General features: G+C 36.4%; 1 protein-coding gene across 1 annotated transcript in view; it reads left to right on the top strand.

Annotated features, from left to right (window-relative positions):
* Nucleotides 1–20178, top strand: part of DCTN2-p50 (dynactin subunit 2) — a 194615-nt gene that overhangs the window by 139657 nt on the left and 34780 nt on the right. Inside the window, exons 7-8 of the mRNA XM_090380696.1 lie at nt 2067–2217; nt 14544–14609. Of these exons, the coding sequence (XP_090236822.1) occupies nt 2067–2217; nt 14544–14609 (217 nt within the window). The remainder of the gene's footprint in view (nt 1–2066; nt 2218–14543; nt 14610–20178) is intronic.

Here is a 20178-nt window from a genome sequence, read left to right on the forward strand (position 1 = left end):
GTACAGAACTTGTCTATAAAGGTGATATGTTTTTCCTACATCAAATCTTTTTATGTTTTTCCTTTGAAATAGAGGTATTAATGTCATATGTCATAATACAGTCAGTCCTTGTATAGCACGATAGTTGTGTTCCTAGAAACCCTAGTACAATGCAAAATTGTGCAATATAAATAACAGGTCCTATGGAAAAAATAGGGTTAGGTGCCGACCACCCAAGATTGATTTGTAACCAAAACATTACCAAACACAATAAATAATTGTAATAAATTATGTAAGTATTTTATTATAACTATTACATAATAAAATATTTATAATTCTTTTGCTTCTATCGTAAGCAAACTTGTTCTTTGTTTGATCTTCTATCCAAACAGGGCGCCTCCGTAGCCAGGTGGGAAGAAGCAGCAGTGCGTAACGCACGCTTCTTGATTAGACCGGGGTTCGATCCCATCACCACCAAATACAGGGATGCGGAAAGATCAGGGAATGATCACCGCATATTCCCGGAGCAATATGGCCTCCTTAGTTGCTAATGCTCCTAAAAACCAAATAACAAACAATAACAACAACTATCCAAACAGACAACAGCTGTTCCATCTCTTCGAATTCTTTGTGTCTTGATCTAATGGATTTTTAGCATTAGCAAAGGAACATGATGCAAGAAAGCAAGCTTATATAGCATCTGCCAAAAAAAAAAAAAAAAAAACCACACTTTGAGTTGTTCCTGCTATGAAAGTTGTTTTTATTTTCTCTGCATTATTTCTAATTCTCGGCATTGCCTCATTTAGGCCTGTAGCATGTGCAATATCACATGTTCTTCCATTTTGCTCAAAGCATTTCACAATTTCATTTTTTTTTTTTTTTTTTTTCTTCTCTCTATTGGCGCAGATGGACTGGCCATAAGTCTTACTGGGGAAACCTCGATGGGCCAGAGGCTAGTGTGATTTTGGCTATAAATGCTAGTATGAGGCTGCTACAAATTTTCCTAGGTAAGAATTTTTGACCCATCCACCTCTGTATATCGATATTGTTTTTCTTTTTCTCTCTAAATCTGTAGTGTCTTCACTAGGATGCTTTCTTTTCACACCTTTTAAGTATTTTGCTCATTTTTAGGGAATAATGCACAATTACAAAATGAGGAGGCACGCTTGGTACACATAAACAAAGCTGCACACGCGTGTGGCAACTGAATAAACAAATACTGTAGTGGCAGAGACACTATTAGCACCTCACTAGCTCACATTTTAGTAAAGCACATTTCTGGAGGTCACTACCATAAAACAATAAAAACAATTTCCAGTTGCATTTCTGGGTTTTTACATTATTATGGGGAGGCGCCTCCGTAGCCAGGTGGGAAGGAGCAGCAGTGCGTAGCACACGCTTCTTGATTAAACCGGGGTTCGAGCCTGTAACCACCAAATACGGAGGATGCGGAAAGGTCAGGGAATGACCACCGCATATCCCGGAGCAATATGGCCTTAGTTGCTAATGCTCCTAAAAACCAAAAACAACAACAACATTATTATGGTGAAATGTGTTTCCCCTTCACTGATATGAAAAACATAAATACATTTTCAGAATCTTCTCTTCATTCCTATCGTCTTGTGTTCAGTTGGGGTGATTCCGCGTTCGACTGCCATTGTAAACACAAAGGCGAATCATGCATAAGCAAATTCGGTTCGTGTTATATACAATATCGTTCCCCTATTTATAAATCATGTATGATCGAATTCGTGTAGTGTAAACACGTGTTATACGAGGGCTGACTGCAAGGTCATATGTTTTTCCTACATCAAATCTTTTTATATTTTTACTTCGAAATAGAGGTAATAATGATTTAAGATGAATGATAGTGAAGCAATTTTTTTTTTTTTTTTATTTTATTTTTTTTTTATTTCATATTGTTTTGGGTCTAGCATTTATTTTATATTTAGTGTTCACTTCGCCTTCTGTCTTTTAGCATTCTGTGGTACAAAATCACTCACTTTTTTCAATTTGTAGAAACAAATAATGTCATGTCATTTCTATATTTCTAATAATGTTTTGATATCAGAAACTTTCTCTTACAGGAAACTCTTAAGTCAGGTGGAGGCCTTTAAAGAATTAACTGTTACAGCACCTCAGAAGCAACATACAAAGTCCTGTGGATTTGCTTCAGATGCAGTGACATATGAACTTTATGTGAAACCTGAACATGCTAAAATGAAAGAGACAGCAAAGGTAAAAAAAAATTATCTGCATTTTATGTAGTATTTGAACAGGTTATGTCTGTAAATTTTAGATTGTCAGCCATTATGCTTCATTGCTACAATACTGACACTTCATTGTTACAAATATTGATAATTTAGTTTGGAAAAGCATAAAAATACAATGTTTTGAAATGGTTTTGTAGCACTGTTACTATTTTAGAATGAAATTCAGAGATTTACAGCTTGTTTACTTTTTAGTAAGGCCATATAAGTGAAAATATCAAATGTGCTCTTAATATCTGAAAAAACAATGTATAAGATGCGACAATAAAAAGCAATGACGCTGATTATTTTAATAAGCATAGCTGAATGTGTACAGTGGGTGTGTACTTTCAATTTGTGTTTAGAATAATAATATATAGACTAGACTAATAATGTAGCATTAGCATTAGCAGAGGCATATGATGCAAGAAAGCAAGCTTATTCAGCATCAGCCAAAAAAAACAAAAAAAAAAAAAAAAAACCCACTCCCATTTCACCCCTCCGTTCGTTCGAAATACCTGTCCAGTTGAGCTTTAAATTTGTTTAGGCTATCAACTTCAACAACCAGTGATGGAAGTCGGTTCCACCAACCAACCACCCGCTGGCCAAAGGCAAATTTCCGCACATCTATCCGACATCCGTCCTTCCTCAATTTGAATTTATGCCCTCTGAGGTGATTATTCTGAGAAAGATGAAGAATCCCATTGGCATTGAGCATGCTCAAACCATTCAAAGCCTTATACACCTCTATCAGATCACCTCGCCGGTGCCTAGTCTCCAGACTCTGTAATTTGCAAAACTTAAGCCTTTCTTCGTAAGAGCAACCCTTTGTTCCATTTACTAATCTTGTTGCCCTTCTCTGTACCCGTTCCAGCAGCTCTACATCCTTCTTGAAATGAGGCCTCCAGACCTGTATACAGTACTCAAGATGTGGCCTTACCATTGCCTTATACAAGGGAATAATCACCTCCTTATCCCTGCTAGAAAAATTCCTGTATATCATTGACAAGACACCATGAGCTACTCTTGCAGCTCGTCTGCACTGCTCAGAGAACTTCATATCTGCCTGCACAATTACCCCCAGGTCCTTTTCATTCTCCACCACTGTCAGTGTAGTACCGCAGAGTTGATACGTTGCTCTGGGGTTACTGTTTCCCATATGCAGCACTTTACATTTGTCGATGTTAAACCTCATTTGCCACCTCTCAGCCCATCTGTTCAACCTGTCCAGATCCTGTTGCAGCAGCATAGCGTCAGTATTGTCCTTAACGACCCTGCCAACCTTTGTATCATCTGCAAACTTGGACATCAAACTTGATATCCCATCATCAATATCATTCATAAACACCGAAAACAACAACGGACCCAACACTGAACCTTGAGGAACTCCACTAATAACATTAGTCCACGTTGAGCAGTGTCCATTGATTACCACTCTCTGTCTTCTGCCACTCAACCATCCCCTTATCCATAGCAGCAATTTGCCTCCAATGCCACACTGCTCCAATTTGTGCAGCAGTCTTCCATGTGCAACAGTATCAAAAGCCTTTCTAAGATCCAAATATATAATATCAAAGTTATTCCCTGCATCCAGTACTTTTGTGACTACATCATAGTATCCAATCAAATTGGTCAGGCAAGACCTGCCCTTAACAAAACCATGCTGCGTCTGAGCTATAACTGAATTCTTGTCTAGATGATCCTGCAGTGCTTCTTTAACCAGTGCCTCCATTAATTTACCTGGAACAGAAGTTAAACTAACAGGTCTATAATTACTTGTGTCAGCCTTTGAACCTCCTTTGTGAATTGGGGTCACATTTGCACATCTCCAGTCCATAGGTACCTCCCCTGAGTCCAAGGAAGCTCTCATAATTATGGCTAAGGGTTTGCTTACTTCCTTTGCTGCCTCCTTTAATATAACTGGATAGATCCCATCCACCCCAGGTGCCTTTTTTATGTTTATCCTCAACAATCTCTCCTCCACTTTCCTCTCAGTTATTACAAAATCATCCAGCTCACTGCCAATGTTTACTTTACCTACATCATTCTCCTTCCTGAATAACTCCTCATGCGTGAATGTAGATGCAAAATACTCGTTTAGATTGTTAGCCACCTGAGCAGGATCCTCAACTGTTGAACCATCAATATCCAGTGGACCAATCTGATTCATCCCTTTCCTTTTCGAGTTCAAGTATGTAAAGAACTCTTTTCTGTTTTTCTTTGCATCCTTTGCCAAGGATTTTTCATAGTCTGCCTTTGCCTGCCTAATCTCCTTTGTGACTTGGTTACAGACCAACTTATATCTATCATAGGCTTCCATGTCACCCATTAATTTGTATGTATCCCATGCATTTTTCTTCTCTGCCACATGTCTCATTAGTTCATCTGACAACCATTTAGGCCTAAACCTTGAACAATATTTCTTAGTTGGTATGTAAAGCCTGGTAGCCTCCAAGATTAGTTCCTTGAATGCTTCCCATTTTGAGTTTGCTGTTGGTAACATCATCAGTTGGTCCCACTGTATAGAATTTAAATACTGTCTCAGACCATCATAGTCGCCTTTACGAAAACAAAAACCCTTCCCTTTACCTCTGATGGTAGTTACCTCCTTGAGTAAATCCCACTTCAACACACTGTGATCACTGCCACCTAGTGGTTCATTTATCTGCAGGTTCTTAATGCATGAAGAATCACTACTGATAATCAGATCAAGAGTATTGCTCCCTCTTGTTGCCTCACGAACATGCTGATGTAGAAAACAATCATCCAATAAATCCACAAAAGCCTTGCTAGTGTGCGAGTGACCAACCCACAAATTCCAGTCAATATCTGGGAAATTAAAGTCCCCCATTATAAGACTCTCTGATTTACTGGCCCACTCTATTTCCCTGTACAATATCTTATTATACTGATCAGAGTCATTAGGCCTATAGCACACTCCTACTCTCAATTTTGATTTCCCTATGCTTATGTCACACCAAACTGACTCGACGCTGCCCTGTCCATCGATGTCGACTGGCTTCACTTCCTTGGACTTTATGTGTTTCTTAATTAATAGCATGACCCCTCCTCCCCTCCTGTCCTGTCTATCCTTTCTATACACATTGTATTCCCCAAATTCCAGTTCCGCATTACTTATATCTGTGTGACACCACGTCTCTGATATCCCAACAATATCTGCCTTTGATGTTTTGAGCAATACCTCAAATTCATCAAATTTATTTACCAAACTCCTAGCATTGGTGTACACGCAGGTATACATGCACCTGTTTCTATTCTTAGCTACCCTAACACAACCCATGTGTTTACTTGTACCGCAATGACTACCAGCAGTCTCTGAAATATCCTGCATCCTGTTTTTCAGACTTCTGCTCATTTCAATAGAAGCAGTGCAAGAATCACTTCCACCTCTGCCACTGGCTACTGTTAATCTATTAGTTCAGCTATATAATAATGTATCTAAACATTTACAATGCTTAATAAACACAGTTTTTGGCATTATCAGTCCAATAGTCCATTGAAGTCAGTGATTTAAAAAAAAACTGGGAAGAGTTTTATCAGTTACATATATATTTCATTTTGACATTCTTAGAGCAGCACCTTTATCAGAGCTTTGATCTGTTTGAGCCTATGGTTCCAAATTCCATGAAAAGAAAATCCCAACTGCACCTCCCTGTGGTAGAGTGGAAACCCTGTAAGGTAGTGCTCCCACTCTCTAAGGGTAACTAATGCAGCACTGGAGAATGTGAATGAGAAGGAAATGTCAGGATAGATATTCCACTTCACAAAAGCTTAAGAAACAGAAGAACCTCTGGAGGAGGAGATACAAAATCACCCCTAAAGGCAGAAGAACCTGTCCTAAGACAGCAGTATAGATTGTGAAGAGACTAAGGCCTAACTATGGTATTCATTCCTGTACAACAGCAGCACAGTGTATTCAGACAAAAGGTAAATACTAAAAGTATATTGATAAAGGTGTTAAAGAGAAGGAAAATAACAATGGGACGCCTGATGAGAAAAAGACATGGAGAAACTATTAATGGAAGGAAAGTTAGAAGACAAAAGAGACTGAGGACATCCTAGGCATTTATGGTGGGAAATGTGAAGGAATGGGCTGGGCTCAAGTACGCAGAACTTGCAAAATTGGCTGAGAGGAGAGAACAATGGAGATCTTTGGCAGCCACCCTACCTCCTGGAAGGAAATGCCACACGATGGGATAGAATGGGTTATTATCAGGACTCTGGAATCGTGATTCCACCCCACTTGGAGAAATAATTTACTATTAATTACAAATTTTATTTAAAAATTAAAATTTTTAGTGTAAAAAATGAAATTGAAAAATCAGTTAAAAAATTAAATGCAGATAAATTACTTTTTAGGTGCTACTTCAGCAGTTAAAATGTCAGCAAAAACATTTAGTTTATAAAACTCTCACATTTATTTAAATGTACATATGGGCTGCTGTCTTTTAAACGTCCAAGAACTGTCAGCAACTATACTGGACAGTATAGTTACTGATACCTACCGTTTATGCCAACAGCGCAAATTCATAAACTTAAGCAGAAAAGCTAACTCCTCAAAGGCGAGCACATGTTCAAATGACGCAACTTCCTTCGTCTTGAACCTAAGCAGCAAACAACTATCCAATGAGTATAATAAGAAACTGTACAGGGAAATAGAGTGGGCCAGTAAATCAGAGAGTCTTATAATGGGGGATTTTAATTTCCCAGATATTGACTGGAATTTGTGGGTTGGTCACTCACACACTAGCAAGGCTTTTGAGGATTTATTGGATGATTGTTTTCTACATCAGCATGTTCAGGAGGCAACTAGAGGGAGTAATACTCTTGATTTGATTATCAGTAGTGATTCTTCATGCATTAAGAATCTGCAGATAGAGGAACCACTTGGTGGCAGTGATCACAGTGTGCTGAAGTGGGATTTACTCAAAGAGGTAACTACCATCAGGGGTAAAGGGAAGGGTTATTGCTTTCGTAAAGACGACTACGATGGACTGAGACAGTATTTAAATTCTATACAGTGGGACCAACTGATGATGTTACCAACAGCAAATTCAAAATGGGAAGCATTCAAAGAACTTACCTTGGAAGCCACTAGGCTTTACATACCAACTAAGAAATATTGTTCAAGGTTTAGGCCTAAATGGATGTCAGATGAACTAATGAGACATGTGGCAGAGAAGAAAAATACATGGGATACATATAAATTAACACGTGACACAGAAGCCTATGATAGATATAAGTTGATCTGTAACCAAGTTACAAAGGAGGTTAGGCAGGCGAAGGCAGATTACGAGAAATCTTTGGCAAAGGATGCAAAGAAAAACAGCAAAGAGTTCTTTACTTATGTAAACTCTAGAAGTAAGGGGATGATTCAGATTGGTCCACTTGATATTGATGGTTCAACTGTTGATGATCCTGCTCAGGTAGCTAACAAACTAAATGAATATTTTGCATCGACATTCACACATGAGAAGTTATTCAGCGAGGGGAATACCAGATGTGTATTCAACTCTGGCAGTAAGCTAGAGAATCTTGTAATAACTGAGAGTAAAGTGGAGGAGAAATTGTTGAAGATAAACACAAGAAAGGCACCTGGGGTGGATGGGATCTATCCAGTTATATTAAAGGAGGCAGCAAAGGAAGTAAGCAAACCCTTAGCCATAATTATGAGAGCTTCTTTGGACTCAGGGGAGGTACCCATAGACTAGAGATGTGCAAATGTGATCCCAATTCACAAAGGAGGATCAAAGGCTGACACAAGTAATTATAGACCTGTGAGTTTAACTTCTGTTCCAGGAAAATTAATGGAGGCACTGGTTAAAGAAGCACTGCAGGATCATCTAGACAAGACTTCATTTATAGCTCGGACACAGCATGGTTTTGTTAAGGGGAAGTCTTGCCTGACCAATTTGATTGGATACTATGATGCAGTCACAAAAGAACTGGATGCAGGAAATAACTTTGATATTATATACTTGGATCTTAGAAAGGCTTTTGATACTGTTGCACATGGAAGACTGCTGCACAAATTGGAACAGTATGGCATTGGAGGCAAATTGCTGCTATGGATAAAGGGGTGGTTGAGGGGGAGAAGGCAGAGAGTGGTAATCAGTGAACACTGCTCATCGTGGACTAATGTTATTAGTGGAGTCCCTCAGGGTTCAGTGTTGGGTCCATTATTGTTTTCTGTATTTATAAATAATATTGATGATGGTATATCAAGCTTAATGTCCAAGTTTGCAGACGATACAAAGGTTGGCAGGGTTGTTAAGGACACTACTGACAATATTGTTAAGGACACTATTGAACAATATTGTTGCATGCACTACTGATGGAGCACCATCAGTGGTAGGTCGCTATCATGGATTTGTTGCTTATTTGAAGGAAGAAGTACAAAACATTTTGTGTATTCATTGTGTGGTGCACAGATAACATCTTGTAGGAAAACATTTAAGTACAAGTCTCCATTCATCATTAAATATAATAATTAGAGCTGTAAATAAGATCAAATCTAATGCCAAAGATTATAGAATGTTTCGACGGCTGTGCCAGGACAATAATGAGCAATTTATTAGGTTACTTTTACACACAGAAGTTCAATGGCTCTCAAAGGGTACATGCTTGTCTTGTTTTGTAGCATTATATGATAGTGTCATACAGTTTTTTTGAAAGTAATAATGAGACTGGTCTCTGTCAACAATTAAAAACAGTAAAGAATGATGCCTTTTATGTGACAGACATTTTCAAGAGATTTAATGAAATTAATTTGCAACTTCAAGGAACCAGTATAACTCTTATCAGTTGCAAAAATATTGTGTCATTATTTATCGAAAAACTTGATCTTCTCCATCATAATCTTTTGAAGAGAGAATTTCATCAGGTTCCCGAATTGTCATCTATAAAAGATGATGTAACTCCAGAGGAGATTGAAAGGTTCAGTAGCCACCTCAATGAACTTAAATTGGATATGGAAAAACGATTTAAAGATATTTTGAACTTGAAGGTGTATGACTGGATGATAAATCCTTTTACTGCAAATTTTGCTGAGGTTGATATAACTTGCCAAGAAGAACTATTAGAACTTAAATATGATGAAGAGAGCAAATATAATTTCAGTAGTGGTGGATACCAAAAACTCTGGCAAAATAAAAAAAATGCTTGCGTTATATCCATATATGTGGAAAATGATATTTAATTTATTGTTACCTTTCCCTACCTCATATCTTGTAGAATCAGGCTTTAGTGCTGCTAATAATATTATCACCAAACAGAGAAACCATCTGAATATCACCAAAAGAGGAGACCTTCGTTTGTTCCTTACGAAAATCGAACCAGATATCAAATATTTAGTCTCGCAGCATCAGCCTCAAGGATCTCGTTAAATTTAAATTATCTATGTATAAACATACATAAAGTATAAATAAAAAGATAAATTTAAGTACATATTTTTTACAAACCCTCTCCTCTAAAAATTACTTCTTACTTGCGCTAAATTGAGTTACTGCGGCACCCACCGGTGGGCAGTAAGGAAATTTTATCATCAACAAAGATACAAAAGTGGGTGGTAGGTATTAAAAGGTTGACGACCCCTGCTCTATATGAATGAACCAAATCTCTGATCTCTCTGACATTTTTATGCCTGTGGGTGATTGAATGATTATTTTATGGATCATTGGCAATACAGTAAACCCCCGCTATTCGCGGTATCTGTATTCGCGGTTTCGCGTATTCGCGATCGCCGTTTAATATAAAATGAAACCTAAAAAATAGGAATTTTAAAGCGCCGTGAATATTTTCCGCCATAAAAAAACATTGGCGTGGCTAAAATTATCTTTCCCGGTCAAAACAGCGCTCAGTGGGTGGGGGGAGAGGGGTGACAAAATCGCGAGCGTGAATGTTTCTCGCTAATCCTTGTTCAATATGTGTTATGCGCTTGTTATGGAAGGTTTCGTCGTTTGCTTTTAATTTATATGCTTATAAATTGAATAAATTTATCAATTTATAAATTGATATGCTTAAAAAAGTGATAAATCTACAGTTTTGTAGTGTAAAACAGACTTTTTCGAGTGTGTTAACGGAAGAAAGTGACTTTATTGTGGACAAGTTCTTTCTAACCCCTACAAAAATATGACTACGAATAACAAGAGAAATGTGAAAATATCAAAGAAGGTGATGACATTAGCGAATAAAATTGAGTTATTAGATAAAATTTCTAATGATGAAAGTGTCTCCTCAGTGGCAAAACATTATAAAATCAATGAGTCAACGGTACGATCAATCAAGAAATCGGAAGAAAAAATCCGCCGTAGTGTCCGTGAAAACGCGCTAATTGCTTCAAAAATTTGCTCTGTAACTCGTGATGTTAAATTAGAAAAAATGGAAAAAGCTTTAAATCTGTGGATAGAAGACCGAACTCAAAATAAAATTCCGTTAAATTCACTCATCATTCGTGAAAACGCAAAACTCCTTATCAACGCTTTAGCGAAACTGGTGATAGCACTGGCGGGATAGGTTTTTTAGCTAGCAAAGACGCTGGTTTGAAAGATTTGTTTGACATTTCTAATAAATATTACATTTAATATTAAATTGTTTCTTATTTTCATTTCTATGCCTTATGCTTGCATTTCACTATGTGTACTGTCTATGTACATAGTCATATTATGAAGGTACATATAATACATAAATAGACAAAATTTTAGACTAGTTTTTCTTATATATTTCATACTTTGGAACGGAACCCCTTTATTACTATGGGAGCCATAACTCAGTATTCGCGTTTTCGGTATTCGCGGCATTCCTCAGGAACGTAACCCCCGCGAATAGCGGGGGTTTACTGTAATCGCCCAGCTATTTAAGAATGGAAGAAATTTGACTTGTCCACTTTACTTGTGAAGCCTATGGTTGTCAAGCAGTCAGAAATAAAAAGACAAATTGTGCCATATATATAACTATTAAAGTCTGTCATCTCTTCTAATATTTTAAATTAAGAAATTCAAATGTGGAAGTGCCTGGAAAACTAATGACTTTGCAATAATTTCATTTTGGCAAAGTGAAATTTAATTAAATAACTACTGCCATTATGCATTTGAAAGTTTGTTTTTACAGCGTTCACATAATTATTGATGGGGGGGGGGATTAGAAATACAAGTTGACATAACCCAGGCATACTGCTAGGTAAGATTTGAAGTACAGCCATGCATATGGATTTATTTTTTTTAAAGAATACTTGATCCTGAAAACTTGTAACTATAGTACTAACTCCTAATATTTACCTGCACACTCTTTCAAATATCTTTTAAAGTCAAATTTTCAAATACACTTTATTACCAAATTGAAGATATGAGTAATATAAAAGTTCAAAAATAAAGTTCTGGTTTAACTTTCAGTGGTTGGTTTATTTAATCACTAATTTCCCTTCCCAATGACATGCTTTTTTATCTATGTCTCTCGTATAATTTTGTTTGATATTTTGTCAAAAGAATCAAGGATTAATTGGTGAGTAAGGGAGTTTAGATTTGATTTCATTTTGTCATCCGGCCAGACTTAACAGTTAATTTTGTATTTAAAAATTTTCCCCCAAGTGTATTTGACAACAAAAATATTTAAAAATTAAGCCTTTTTTTATGGTATGCTATGGTCTAAATATTAGGTGTATAGATCATTCACTTGAGTTATGATCATTTTATGCAGTTATTCGATGGGAAAAATCATTGAGAAATATTCATTAAATGTGTGCTGAAGGGTGGTTATATTAATCAATTCAAAACAAGAATGATAATTATTAAAAACAAAACAAAAAAAAAAGAAAGAAAAAAATATGAAAATAAAATTTGCAATTATCAATTGAATTGTTCCCTACTAAACTCCTTTTATACCTTGTAGAAGTATCTCAGTGAAAAAACTTTTAATTTCATTTCATGCTAATGGGTATATATAAGATATGGCAGTAAAATTCTCAGACTGGTACAATAAAGAGGACTCAAAGTGAAGGAGCTACTCAAATTTTATTTTAATTTGAATCATTTAATCACCGCTTGATTGAAGCCTGTCACCACCAAATATGGAGGATGCGGAAAGGTCAGGGAATGACCACCGCATATCCCAGAGCAATATGGCCTTAGTTGCTAATGCTCCTAAAAACCAAAAATAACATAACATAACACAACCCGCTTGATTGAATGCACTTATTACATTGTTTTAAAAGTTTCTGAAGAGTCAGCAGAGGTATCCAAAGATTATTCAGTTTGACAGTTGTTTTTCTTTATGTTCAGAACAAATAAAATCTTGCTTTGAGTCAAGAGATTTCAAAATGTTGAGGATAAAGAAACTCTGAGGGCAGTTTTGAAAGAAAACTGTGAGGGTAGTTTTTATCTTGGGAAAGAGAAAAAAGTCCTCTGGAGCTAGATTGGAAGAGATTAGGGTGGATAGTTGATCTGTACAGTGCCATGTTTCATCAGAAATGTCTTTACAACAAGTGTGTGGGTGGGGGCATTTTCGTGCAACAAGAACCAGCTGCCTTTCTCTCAAAATTGCAGCCTCACCCAGGAAATGCATTTCAATAGTCTTTGAAGCACCTCTACATAGAACAAAGCATTGACTCTCTCCTATTTAGGAAAAAATTCCTTGTGATTCTTACCCTTTTTGTTGTAAAACATGATCAGCATCATCTTGATCCTAGACTTCTGTAAACAAAACTTTTTGGGCCTTGGTGATGATTTTGAATTCCACTGCATGCTCTTGTGCTTTGTCTCTTGGTCATACTGAAACATCCAACATTCATCTTCAGTAACAATGCAATTGAGTAAATTAGTATTATCTTGACAAGTCTGGATGAAGTTTTCACATGATGATGCTCTTTATTGCTTCTGCTTATCATTGAGGCTGTATGGTAAAAATTTTGCACAGACCTTCCTTTCCCTAAATTGCCATGCAGTATTTGACAAATTGTCACTTTGTTCATATCCACTTATCAGCTATCATTCTGAGGGTCAAACAATGATCTCTTGCCACAATTTCATGAACTCTGCCCTCATTTTGGGAAGTTGATGGAAGCCGACTACTTGCTGCATTGTGAGCATCCTCACATCTATCTGTGAACTGCTTATTACCATTCAAACACACTGGGACAAGTTAATGTTTCATCAATATAAATAGTTTTTAACATTCCATGCGTTTTTGTTGCAATTTTTTTTTCAGTTTAAAGCACAATTTGGTAATTGTTGCTCCATTGCAAAATTGTGACACGGAACGTTAATGCCACTAACAAAACTATTTGTTACTTGCAACCTGTCAACCTACTGGACAATCTCTACCACCATCTGTTGGAGAATGTTTGAACAACAACATACCACTTCCATTTATTTTTGAACTCATCGAACATGACTGCAGCAGCACCAGTTCAGGAACTTTATTGCCATACCTCATGCATGAACTGATTTTGTATTAGCAACACCCCATTCTGTAGGAATAGACTGAGCTATAATGTGGGTGGAGGCTCGGAGTCGGAAACAGCTGATATAAGATTGAAGCTCACTTGTGGCAGTCAGTTTTTAAGTGTCTGCAAGGAAGAATAAGTTGGCATTGAGATATTTCCAACTTTGAACATGGAATGAATGTGAGTGAAAGACATGCAGGTGTCACAAGTCTACTGTGACTGGCTCAACAGTGGTCCAACAACCAGCCAAAGATCACACGTGGGGACAACCATGTGTGGTCAATGCCTGTGATGAACATTGTGTGTCTCACCTTGTAACACAGAAGCAACATGACACAGTTGCCCAGTTAACTATCCAGTGCAGTATAGGAATAAATAACAAGACCAGTATCCGCTTGGACTACGTGCCAGACATTAACTTGTAATAACCTATGGCAGTTGATGTGCGTTGCATGGCCACGTCAGCACCAACACTGGAACACAACACCAACGTGTTGGAATCTATCTCCTGGTCTGATGAATCCCATTTCTAACTCTGTCGTGTTGATGGGCATATCTGCATTTGGAGAAAGCAACATGAAACCATGGCACTTGGCTGCAAATTTGGTGTTCAGGGCTGAAGGCGATACCATTATGGTTTTGGGACTGTTTTCTTGGCATAGCTTGAGTGCTTTGATCACCATTAATCTGTGACTCAATGGGAATGCCTACCTTTGTATTATGTGCAAAAGGTGTCCTCGTGAAGTATTAGATAGGTGTTGTTAATGCAAAGCCATCTCAATGTATTATTTTGTAATGTTTTATTACATGTATTGTATTAGTGTAATTTTTAACACAAATATCATAAAACCTTCCAGATAGCAGATCTTGAGCAAAGGTTAAAGCAGTTGGAAACTGTTATTGGCCAAGACAAAACAAAGTTGGTATGTTTGATAATCATTTCTTTCATTAGTTCAGTATATATAGCAATCATTGTACATCTTTATATGTTCCCTCGTCTCACAAAAAATGTAAACAAAATAGTTGTAAGCATTGTGTGTGTGTGTGTGTGTGTGTGTGTGTGTGTGTGTGTGTGTGTGTGTGTGTGTGTGTGTGTGTGTGTGTGTGTGATTTATTTTGAATTAAAAAGATAGATATATCTTCAGATATAAACAAGAATTTATAACACAATCCCAAATAAGAAAGATATTTGGAAAGATAAGCACATGATGCTTATCTTTTCAAATATTTCTTTAAAGGTTTGTAGCAATTAGATAAGCTTAATGTTATTTGGATATAAATTCAGTTTAGCTTTAAACAAACCTTTATGGGCCAAGCACAAGTTGAAAGCCAAATTTGAATTATATTTATTGAACTATAAATTCTGCTGAAAATTTTTGGATTTCTTGCTCATGATCTTTACAAAATTCCTTTTAGGTGAACCAGTTTGCAGCTTTAATGCTAACAAAAAACAAAGCAGCAAAATTATCCTCACATTAAAGTTTCTACCAAGCTAATAATTAGTGTGTTCATATACCGAAACTTTATTAAAATATAATGTAAATGGATTTTCTCCTTTTTTCCGCCAGCTTTGACTTGAGAAGGATATTTCATTTCAAATGAATGAAGGGAACAGTTACATGGGAATTACAACCTACTCACATGATACACTGTTCTGAGTTTAATTAATTAATTCGAAAATTATTTTTATTATATTTTTATTCCCACATTAAATTATTTCAATGCAGAACAGTGTATTAAGTGAATTTATTTAAAAAATAAAAATAGAAGGGACAAATAAAGTTAGTACTGTGAGCTTGGAGCTAAGACAGTGAATGAATGTTGGCTAGTTGAGTCATGTTCAGACTAGTTAGAAAGCAGTGGAATTACAGATGTAATTATTATACAGATGTAAATAGCTGTGTTTATATATTTGTTTTCTACTACATGCCTTCTCTATAGAAAATGAATGTCCATGTGACAGAGAGTGAAGAGTTTATAAGATGGATCATTGATTAACCTGATGATTGCCCTCTTTTGGCTTGTATCTAGGAGCTGGAAGAGGGGTTTTGGAGACATCCCAAAACCCATGTGGGAACAATATTTCATGTTTGGCAGATTTAAGATTTGTACAGCGTTAACAGCTGTTTAGAACAAAAGTAATGCTGAAAGCAAAAAAAAAAAAAAAGGAAACCTAGTTTTTTGATCCAGAGGAAGCAGTATTTGCAATATGCTAATTCCAGTAGAGATCAGAAGTCAGGATAATCTCCAATAAAAATATGTGATCTTATAGAAATTGGTATGATTCAAAATAATCACATGATCAGCACTCTCTTTGATAAGAAATAATGCAAAGCTGAGTTTTAGTAGTTTGCTAAGTTTTCTTTGCTTTATTGAAGAATTACCTGCAGGTTGGCATTTTAGAAATTAGGTGGATATTTTAAGAAGTTGAAGCTGTTTGTGCAGCACAATAGTTTTCCAGATTGGAAAATGGAATGTAGTGTGCTATGCAAAACTATGACTAGTATTTCCAGTCAGTAAAGACTATAATTAATATACAAGAGGGAAAGAGTAAGAGAAAGGACTGTGAACCTTTGGGAAACCAGTATTAGTTGAGAAATTAGAAGACAAAGGGTGATTTTTCATCATTAACAGTGAAAAGTCAGAGAAGAAACTGGCTACCCAAAGGCAAAAAGGAGAAAGCAAACCATAAGTGTGTTTAGAAGTTCTCTAGGCCAAACATCATCAAATTTTTCCAACAGTTGAGTTTCACCAAAACTTTTTCCAAAGATGATTAACATTAAGCAACATATCACTAGTAGATTGATACTGATAGCAATCATTGATCAGATGGAATGTTCAAGATTGTGTAAGAGTTGGCAGTTGGAATTTTGGGGTATATACCCCAGCCTCATCTTATAACTTAAAGTGAACTAAATGATTTTGTTTCTGATTTAAATCTAAGGCACAGAGCTTTTGGGATCAGGTTGGAGAAATGAAATTTATTTGAAAAATATAAAACTGTATTGTATTTCATAAACTACAAAGAGAACTTTCTTCATATGTTACTATAGAAGATTCAGTTTTTTTACCATAATGAAGCTGATGGATTTCTTGATGCCCTTTGAAGAGAACATAAACCAGAAGAAGGATTGTCATACACCACAATGAAAGTGTACATTCATCTATACCAATCGGTCATGCTGCCCATATGAAAGAAATCTGTGAGAAAACCTTGAACTTCACATGATACACCTGTGGAAATTTCAGAGTTATTAGGATCCTCATCAATGTATAATCTGTCTATACGAGATATTGTTGCTTTTTGTGAGTGGGACAGTTGAGCCAACTGTCTTGCTCACACACACACACACACACACACACACACACACACACACACACACACACACACACACACACACACACACACACACACAATCATTACTAAACTAAGATTTGCCTCCTCTCGTACAAATCTAAGCCGTCACTTGCTCATCAAACATATTTTTACCATTGCATCATAAATTTTTACCACCACCACCACCACCACGTCACATAAAGTTAGGTCTAATGAAGAATTTTGTAAAAGCTATGATCAGAAATGGAGATGACTTTCAATATTTAAAACTAAAGTTTCCATGCATTACTGATGCCAGAATTGGAGAAGGCATATTTGTCACTATACAGATCAGAGTTACTGAAAGATGAACATTTTGAAAGAATGTTAAAATCCTTCAAGAAAGTTTGTGAAAATTTTCTGCACAACAAGAACAGGACAGTGGCTCGCAACCCCCTTTATTAAATATAAAATTTACACAACCCTTCAATGTAAATCTCAAGGGAGGATGACCAGATTTTTAGATAAGAAAAATGACTTTGTAAATTATATAGTAGAAAATTTTATTTGAGTACTGAGAAAGGAATAAAGAAATTTTCTTTTTAATTAACACATTAAAATAATTGTTTAATATTTATTTGAATACAGCAAAAACAACAAATCAAATTTAATTTAATTTAATCAAATTTAATTAAGATTGCAAAACGATAAAAAATGAACAATTACAAAACAAAACAATTAGTATTAGTATTAGCAATGGCCACATGGTGCAAGGAAGCCTATGGCTTATGTTGCACCAGCCAAAAAATAAATAAATAAAATAAAATAATAATAATATAAAATAAATAATAAGAGAAAAAGAAATAGACAACCTATGTGTTTTCCTCCTCCCATAGGTAATTATCCAGCTGACCTTTGAATTTCCCCAAACTGTCAGCCTCTAATACCCATGTAGATAACTTATTCCAGTAATTTATAACTCGCTGGCTAAAATAAAACTTCCTGCAGTCAAGTCTAAATAACTTGAAATTATGGCCCCCACAGTTATAATCATTTATAACTGTGAAAAATTTTTCCTTATTCATTTTGCTTATGCCTCTCAGAGCCTTCAACACCTCAATCAAGTCTCCTGTAAGGTGCCTAGTTTCCAAACTCTGCAACCCACATATTCGAAGAAGTCTTTCCAAAGGATCCAAAGGCGAGTTACCCAATTGTGCTTCTTGAAAGGGTCTATTGATCCTTTCAAGAAGCACAATGTCTTTCTTTACCTGCATTCTCCATGCTTGAACACAGTATTCCAAGTGTGATCTAACAATAACCTTATATTATGGCATCCTTATCTCTACTTGCAATTGTTTCGATAAGTGATTGATAGGACACCATGGGCCTTCCTTGCAACCAGCCTACAATGCTCGGAGAATTTCATGTCTCACTGTACCGTAATATCCAAGTCCCTTTCCTCCACTACCAGCTTTAGTTCAATTCTGCCAGGTGTATAAGTTATTTTGGGGTTACTGTTCCCCAGGTGCAATACCTTACACTTAGCTGGATTAAAGCATAACTGCCATTTTTCTGACCATTTCTGAAGTCTATCTAGGTCACTCTGAAGAAGCTCTGCTTGCCGGTGATCATTAACTACTCTACCAATCTATGCATCATCTGTAAAGTTGGACATCACGCCTTCATCAGTGTCATATATGAAAATCAAAAACAACAATGATCCTAATACTGATCCTTGGGGAACCCTGCTTCTTATGTCAACTCAATCTGAGGAATAACCATTTATCACAACCCTCTGCCTCTTGCCTTGAAGCCATCCAGCTATCCATCTAAGAATTTTACCTGTGATTCCAATCTGTTCCAGCTTATAAAGTAATCACTCATGTGGGACTGAGTTGAATGCTTTGCTGAAATCCAAATAAACAATGTCGAAATTGTTCCCTAAGTCCAGCTCTTGAGTAACCCTGTCAAAATAGCTAAGCAGATTAGTTAAACACGATTTTCCCTTTACAAAACCATGGTGAGTATCCTTCAGAATTCCATTTCTATCTAAATGATCCTGAATTTCACCCTTGATCATTGTCTCCATGATTTTCCCTACTACTGAAGTTAGACTAACCGGCCAGTAATTTCCCACTCTACTCTTAGAACCGACTTTCCCACTTCATTCTCTTCACTCTTATGTATTGGAGATACATTGGCACTTTTCCAATCCAACAGAATCATTCCTGAGTCCAGTGATGCTCTCATAATTAGTCTGAATGGTTCAATGCACTCATTTGCCATTAATGAGAAGGATGAGCCTGGATACCCAATAATATTTGGCACAATATTTGAAATTGCTAATCTCATGTCATCTTCTGGATCAAGTCTGGAATGCTGTTTTGTTTTTATGGCTGTTAATTTTGAAAAACCAACCTGACATAAATATGTAGACCCGAAAGGTAGTAATCTTTGTATCACCATTTACAATAATTTTGGATACTTGTCTCAAAGAGAAAGTCAAAATTTTTCATTAAGTATCTTGAAATGAGGACATAATGCTTCATCAGACGATAAATCGGTAAGATCTTCCTCTTGCTGAGTGGTAATTTCGGGGCATGAAGAAATATCAAAAGCAAAGGGATCACAAATCCAATACAACTTTTGTTTGGAAAAATTCTTAATTAGCATTGTTAGGTGGGTGGCAATGTCTGCATAAAGGTGGTCGAGATGTCTACATAAAATGAGTGTAATATACGAGGAGTGATCATTTAATTCGCACACTGGTGCAAGATTTTATGTTTACCGCATGAACATGAAGGGAGTTTTTTTATCTCTGTGTTACTGGCGAACATTTTGAAGCGAGTATCATATTGGACATACGGTTTGAACAGTGATATGTGATTCATTATTGTGTCAGATGGCTTAAATGCATCAGAAACAGTTGAATGAAATGAAAGAGATGAATGAAGCATATGGTAATGAGTGTCTTGATAGGATGGCCATATTTAAATGGCATAAGCGATTCAGTGAAGGCCATGAGTCTATTGCAAATGACCAAAACCTGGTCAGCCTTCCTCCTCAACAACTCCTGAGCAAATTGCAAAAGCCCAGGAAATCTTGGATGAAGACAGGTGAATTGCACTTCATGAATTAGCTGTTAGAATGTTCTCTTCATATGGTAGTGCTCACAG

Source organism: Mastigoproctus giganteus, chromosome 1, assembly GCF_048544385.1.
Source record: "Mastigoproctus giganteus isolate SK-2022 chromosome 1, ASM4854438v1, whole genome shotgun sequence".
Classification (NCBI taxonomy): Eukaryota; Metazoa; Arthropoda; class Arachnida; order Uropygi; family Thelyphonidae; genus Mastigoproctus; species Mastigoproctus giganteus.